At 55.1% G+C, this 7171-nt stretch overlaps 1 protein-coding gene across 6 annotated transcripts in view; it reads left to right on the forward strand.

The window, feature by feature from the left end:
* The first annotated feature begins 2546 nt into the window (after nucleotides 1-2546).
* Nucleotides 2547-7171, forward strand: part of DENND2A (DENN domain containing 2A) — a 101975-nt gene continuing 97350 nt past the window's right edge. For 5 of the 6 annotated variants that reach the window (XM_027075610.2, XM_053217997.1, XM_053217995.1 and 2 more), the window contains exon 1: nucleotides 2547-3313. In XM_027075610.2, coding sequence (XP_026931411.2) covers nucleotides 2562-3313 — 752 coding nt within the window. In that variant the 5' untranslated portion in view covers nucleotides 2547-2561. Of the gene's footprint in view, nucleotides 3314-4920; nucleotides 5130-7171 lie in introns of those variants that run through there. The other variant, XM_027075609.2, reaches the window with a different exon arrangement.

Raw genomic sequence — 7171 nt, forward strand, 5'->3', positions numbered from 1 at the left:
CAAAGGCTCCTTTTCAGGCTCTCTCCCCGTCTTCCTCAGGCTAGCCTTCTTCCAGCCCTGGGTACTTCTTCACTTGGTTTATAGCGGAGATGAAGGAGGCTCAGTGCTGTGGTGCAGAAGGCCCTGGACCTGAGAGGTTGGGGGAAAGCTCCACTCGGATATGAGAGGAGAAAATGGCCTGCTGTCCTAGGAAAATAACAAACAGGAGGTGACCGAGAGTGCCCCCAACAGGCCAAACCCAGTACCACACCATTTACTTGCTGATCTGTTTTTAATCCCTCCCAACAGAATGAAGTGGGTTATAACCATTGCTACTTCCACCTTACAGATGAAGACACTGTTAGAGGCAAAGCAACCTGCTCCTGAGCCCGTGCTCCTCAACAGGATGCTGAAGGAAGAGAAGGGAGGGGTAGGAGAGGTTCTGTGGCGCTCCTTGGTTGTTCTAGGTGGAAAAAACAGGACTCAAGATGAAGAAAAATCAACTCTGTCTCCCTCTTCCCATCCACACCTTTCCCGCCTTGAGGCCAGGCAGTATCTCCTACCCTAGGCCTCATTTTCCAACATGGAGAGACGTTGAAGACAGACGGGGAGGGCCGGGGCACTGTTGGAGCAGTCAAGTGTCAGGAACGGGGAGAAGAGGGACCACTGAGAGGGCCTTCCAGGCTCCTGTGCACAGCCCTCACCTTGGATGGCTACCCTGACCTCTGGAGCTGGAGACCAGGGCTTGGGATGGATCAAACACCAGCTGGGAAAGCTCCAGAGAGCCAGGGGGGCAGGGCCACACAGGAGAGGCCGAGCCCTGCCGTGGCGACAGTGGCTGGTAGGCCCAGAGACAGGAGCAGCCATGGGGTTGGGGGCTCCAACAGGCAGGCAGGGATGGAAAGTCGCAAAGCACAGGCTCCACTCAACAGAGTCTGCCCCAGGGAACTGAGGCAGGGTCTGGTTCTGAAACAAGCTAGTGTCTAGAGCTCAAAGATGAAGGAGCAGAAGGAGTCTGGCCACCACCAAGGAGTTGCCACTAAGGAGCTCCCCAGCCAGCCTCCTCTTGGTTTGTCCACCTGACGTGGGACTGGCAATTTGGAAGCCACGGAATCAAAGGTGAGCAGCCTGCGCTGTGTGTGGGATTGGGGGAGGCAGCCAACTGGGCTCTCAGCTCCATTTGCCATTTTTCCCACTTTGCCAGTTTGCCCCATGATAACCCAGAGCCCCGGGGGTAATAAACGTTGAAGCCAAGTCCTAGAATTATTTTTTAGAAAGTGAAAAGGTATTGAGTCACCTGGGTGGCTCAATCAGTTGAATGCCTGACTCTGGATTTTGGTTGAGGTCATGATCCCAGGGTCGTGGGATCCAGACCGGCTTCAAGCCCCGAATCGGGTTCTGAGCAGAGCATGGAACCTGATTAAGATTCTCTCTCTGTCTGTCTCTGTCTCTGTCTCTGTCTCTGTCTCTGTCTCTCACTCTCCCTCTCCCCCACTGCCCCTCTCCGCCATTCGTGTGCTTGCTCTCTCTCAAAATAAAGTGGAAACGTATTAAATGATGCTTCAGCAAACAAAACAATAATTTAAATGCTTATACTTTTAAAAAAAGTAATTTGCTTGTACCCTGCAAATTTGTATCCTGGAAGTTTACTGTGCTTAGTTGAAGTGGGTATAGCATGATGGAGTTTAGGAAGCTTTAACAAGCTCTAGAAAAGCTTCAAAAATCTCACAGAATGAGCAAAACCCTGAGCTAAGGAGACACAGCTTTTTTTCTGTGACTTTTTTTTTTTTTTTTTGAGAGTGAGCGAGTGGGGGAGGGGCAGAGGGAGAAAGAATGTTAAGCAGGCTCCCGGGTCAACAAGGATCCCCACATAGGGCTCCATCCCATGACCCAGACATCATGACCTGAGTGGAAATCAAGACTCCCATGCTCAATCCACTGAGCCACCCAGGCGACGTTCTGTTCTGTGACTTTGATACCTAAATTAGTCCCTCAAATCTTGGGCCCCAGTCTATAAGGACTGCCTAGACAGTATCTAATGTTCCCCATGTTCTGCAATAGTTTTTCTTTTCTCTCTCCTACACACCCCTTTTGTGGATTTATAGGCTAGGGCTCTATCTCCCCACACCCCCCCCCACACCCCCCCCACACCCCCACCCCCGTTGCCTAGGCTTTAGACCCTTCCTTCTAGGGGCCCCTGAGCTAAAGACATGAGTGACTTTTCTCTGGTATAGAGATTCGCCTGGAGTCTCCCCCCCACCCCCTCCACACACACACACCCATAAATCACCACTGTCAGTTCCATCTCCCTTTCATCAGGGAACTCCTCCGCTCTAAAACCTTCCGTGGCCCCCCATTGTCCTCAGCACGAGAAGCCCACAGCATTTTCGCGTGTACTCCTCCTCTGGCAGTCCTAATTCACGCGATCTGTGTTCCTTGATTGCCCTACGTAAGTGGGGGCAGTGGACACTATAAAGTCGTGTCCCCTCTGGGAAGCTTCTCCTGACTCCCTCCCGCCCGGCTTGGGAACCCGTGTGCCCCGCGCTCGCCCCCTCTCCCCCGCCCCCGGGCTTTTATTGCCTATGTTCTGGTTGTCGGTGCCCCAGCCAGACTGCAAGCTGCAAGGGGCAACCGAGGCGGCTGACTCGCTGCCCGGGACGTCCCAGACCCCAGCGCCGCGCCCGACCCGTAGTAGGTGCCCCACAAACGCGTTTGGCGACGGAGCGAAACGGGCAGGGGGGGCAGGGAATGTCGCCGCCGCTTCCGTGCCTGTGTCTCAGGGTCTCGGCCGCCGCCGGGCGCCTCGCGCCAATAGATCCCGGGCCTGGCGGAGACGGAGAACACCGCGCCGCCCGGTCTCCAGCGAAGAAAGGGTTAAGCCGCCGTCGCCCTACCCACCCCCCACCCCCCACCCCCAAAAAAAGGCGAGGGGAAGAGTCCGGCAGAAGGTCCTGTTTACGGGAGCCGCTCGAGTCCGCGCGGCCCTGGGAGAGGCGTTGCCGTGGCAACGGGCCGGGCGCCCGCCAGCTGCGGATGAGCTCACTGGAGCGGCGGCGGCGGGCGGGGGTCGGCGGCGGCGGCGGGGCGCGCGGCCCGGCGGAGAGGACGCGGCAGCCGGCCGAGCCCGCCCTGCACTCGCCCACAGCGGCGGCCGGGCGGCGGGCACGCGAGCGGAGGGCGCGCGGCTCGCCGGGCGCCGGGAGAGGCCCGGCCGACACCAGGGCGGAGGGCTGCGGGGCCATGGCGCCCCGGGCCCCCGCCGCCCGCCGCCCCCGCCCGCCCGGGCGCCCCCGAGCTGCGCCCCGGAGCCCGCGGAGCCGCGGCCCGCCAGGAGGTAGGGCCGGGCCGGGGGACCGAGGAGGGGACGCGCGGGGCGGGCGGGGGGCGCCGCGGAGGGGACGCGCCGGCGGGGGGCGGGGGGGTGAGGGGGTCCTGGGGGGAAGGGAGGGGACGGCGGGAGCTGCCCCAGCCCGGGGCTCGGAAGCGGCTCTTTGCAGACTGAAAACCGGGTTTCCCGTGTGCGGACGTGGGGACTGAGGCTCTTCAGCCCGACCTGAGGGACTTGAGCAAAGTGCTGGCCGGACGGCCTTTGGGGGCTCGGCGTGACTTTCAGGGCCGAGTGGGGAAGCCGTCGTCCCGCGCTTCGGAAACCTGCAGAAACTGGGCAGAGCCTGGGTCCGCCGGGCTGTGTCCCAGGGGGCGTGAGTGAGAAAGAGAGGGTGTGTAGAGAAAGAATCCAGTGGGGCTGAGCAGCCAGAGACAACCCCCCCCGCCCCCCAACTGGGTCAGAATTTGCAGTCTTGGGAAAGCAGGATGGTCAAGATGATTAAATGCTCTTATTTCTCCCACTTTTCCCCTAAGGAGGGATTTGGGAGCAGATGGAGCCCGGGGAGTGGGGTGTCTCTTAACAACACGGGGTACGGTGATATTTAGGAGAGTCACAGAGAGCTGGATTCAAACCCTTGAGGACGGCCAGACCTCAGCGGTGGGGTCCTTTCCAGGGGACCCGGTGGGGAAGCTGGGCAGTGCACTCCGGCCGGGCTGGGCAAGGAGAAATGCAGTGACTTGTGCTCTAAGCGGCCGGTACCGGAGAAGGAGCAGGGGGAATTCTAGCTGGTGTGGAGATGGGCTTCAGGGACCGACTTCTCTAATGCCTCCAGCCACTCAGATAGCAATGGCCCCAGATTGGTCGTCTTATAGTCGGCACTCCACCGAAATTTTGTTATCAAACTCTACGCCCTTGGTGGTTACGCATAAAAGAACTAACTCCTCTCTGCTTGCACTGTCAAGTATTGAACACACCAGCGTGGTGGAGTAGAAAGCCTTTGGCTGGGCTGCTTAGATGGAGCAAAAGTCTGTGAGAAGTTAAGAGCAAACAGCGACTGTTTTTTGAGGAAGGGTAGTGAGTGGAAAGGCTGGTGGAAGAGGATGGCTTCCAGTGCTTTTATTGGGAAGGTTTGAAGCCTCCCTGTGTTGTGTAATCGTTCACTTAACAGCACTGTGCTAGGCGTTAGGAACAAACCCAGTGATGAATAAGAGCTCTCTCTTCCTTCCAGAACTCACCATCCCAGCTGGATAGTCAGAAGAATTAAAACCAGGGGTGCCTGGCTGGCTCAGTCTGTAGAGCATGGGACTCTTGATCTCAGGGTTGTGATTTCGAGCCCCACGTTGGATGTAGAGATTACTTAAGAACAAAATCTTACCAAAAAAAAAAAAAAAATTAAAACCAGTCCTGGGCTGGCCTGGCTGTGGGTGCTACGTGCTAGGGGAACCCAGAGCTGGGCCACTCAGCCCAGGGGAGGCCCACAGAGTAGGTAATGCTGGGACTGAGCGCGGAAAACCTCTTCACCAAGAAAACAAAGCAGGGAAGGCGGTTTCCAGCTGAGGGAACGGAAAGCACAAAGTCACCAAGACAGGGGGAGGGAGAGGGCGGGAGGGTAAGTGTGGGGAGAATTCCCAGTGTGCCCCCAGAGGGAAGGAGGATCTCACTGAAGCTGGGTTCAGATGATGTCCTAGAAAGCTCGCTGTGGTTGTTGGGTGGAGGTCTGGAGGAGAATGTGACCGCGGCTTTGCAGTGCCCGGGCCAGAATTACTGACGCGCAGATGATGGCAATGCTGAGGCAGGACGGATGGATCCCAGAGATTAAGAGGTAGGACCCTGGCGACGGGCACAGGTGAGGTAACTTAGACCAAAACCAAGTGCCGAAAAGCTCAGGAGAAAACAAAGCAAAGCAAAAGGAATGGATATTTTGAATGGCCTGAGTTTAGCAGATTACAACACTTGGACAACGAATTTGGCTCTAAATTTCCTGGCAGCTTAGAGACAAACAAAAATACACTGGATTGCACAGTTTTGGAGTTTGGACAACAGAAAGCTTACAAATTAATTTTCAGAACACAATTTTTCCTGGAATGAACTCAATAGGGAATTTGTCATGAGGAACCTTGTGTAAAGACCAAAGAGTGACAGAGGGAAAAAAAAATGTTCGTTGTCGGTGTTACAAGAGATGGGAAGATAAAATTCCACGTGACTGGCTCCTTATACCATCTTCCTGTTTTGACTTGGGAGCACACTGCATTTCTGCGGGCTGCTGAGCGTCAGCTCAGACTTGCAGGCAGTTGGGGCCAGGGGAAATCTATGCCCATGGTCTCAAGTGGAGGAGGTGACACCAGCTTTGATGAATGTAGAGAGCAAAGCACCCCGGGTGCCCACCGTGAAGGGGAAGCAGGCAAGTCGTAGAACGGTCCCCCGGCTGGTAGACTGAGACTCTGGTCTGCTGAAGGGTCTGGTACGCAGTGTGCATCCAGAAACCCTGACCAAAAGGGAAGCAGGCAGTGGGGGCAGCATTGGAGGACTGCGGTCAGATGGGCAAGTCCACGTCTCACCCCCCACGCCCCATCCCCACCAGATGCCCTCAGACCTGCTGTTAAGCCTGCTTCTCCACAGCAGGGAAAGGGTGGGACTCGGGAGACCAGAGATTCACCCTGAGTGAGGCCGGAGGGGGTGGGAATCTTGTTTGCTGCCATACCAGGAATGTCACAGGACAGGGAACGCAGACCCAGAGTTGAGAGGTTCTGCTGACTCCCCCACAGATCCCTTGGCTGGGTCCTTCCCTTTGCTTTCTGAACAAGGGACGGAACCTGCGGAATCTATGTCCATGCATTGCTGCTGTTGAAACCATTTCTTGCTAATTTTAGATGTCTTAAATTAGCATTGAATAGGTGTGAGACTCTACTCCTCCAGCCCCCCTCCCCCATCACTTTCTTAATATTTGTAACTGGGAGTGGCCTGTTAAAACACACATTTAGGGGCGCCTGGGTGGCTCAGCCAGTTAAGTGTCTGACCAGCTCAGGTCATGATCTCACAGTTCATGGGTTCCAGCCCTGTGTTGGGCTCTGTGCTGACAGCTCAGAACCTGGAGCCTGCTTCAGATTCTGTGTCTCCCTCTCTCTCTCTGCCCCTCCCCTGCTTGTGCTCTCTCTGTCTCTGTCTCTGTCTCTCAAAAATAAACAAACATTAAAAGGGGGGTGGGGTGGGGCGCCTGGGTGGCTTAGTCGGTTAAGCATTTCAGGTCATGATCTCAGGATTTTTGAGTTCAAGCCCTGGGTTGGGTTCTGTGCTGACAGCTTAGAGCCTGGACCCTGCTTCAGATTCTGTGTCTCACTCTCTCTCTGCCCCTCCCCTGCTTGCACTCTCTCTGTCTCTGTCTCAAAAATAAATAAACATTAAAAAAAATAAAAATACACACACACATTTAAATGTCTTAGGGGAGCATTTTTTTTAAAGAACAGATGCCTGGGCCCCATGCTAGAGAGAGTAAATAAAAATCTCTGAGAATGGGCCCTGGGCATCGGTATTTTTGAAAGTCACAGGTGGTTTTAAGGTACAGCCAAGGGTGAGAGTGGCTGCTTTAACAATCACATAAAGGGTTCCTTATAGCAGGGGACAGAAACCTCAGATTCCAAAAACAAGGACCCCATAAAATTTAGTTAGGAAGCCCGTTACTCATAATAAAAATCAAATAGCTAATGTGCGTTCAACATCAGAATTTAAAGCCAGCTTGAACAGAGCTAGATACAAAGGCTGGTGGCAGACACATTTGTGTGTATATGAAGTATTTTTTTACAAAAATAGAAATTCTTGGGGCACCTGGGTGGCTCAGTCGGTTAAGCATCCTTTTTTTTTTTTTTT

This window comes from Acinonyx jubatus, chromosome A2 (assembly GCF_027475565.1).
Source record: "Acinonyx jubatus isolate Ajub_Pintada_27869175 chromosome A2, VMU_Ajub_asm_v1.0, whole genome shotgun sequence".
NCBI classification, from domain to species: Eukaryota; Metazoa; Chordata; class Mammalia; order Carnivora; family Felidae; genus Acinonyx; species Acinonyx jubatus.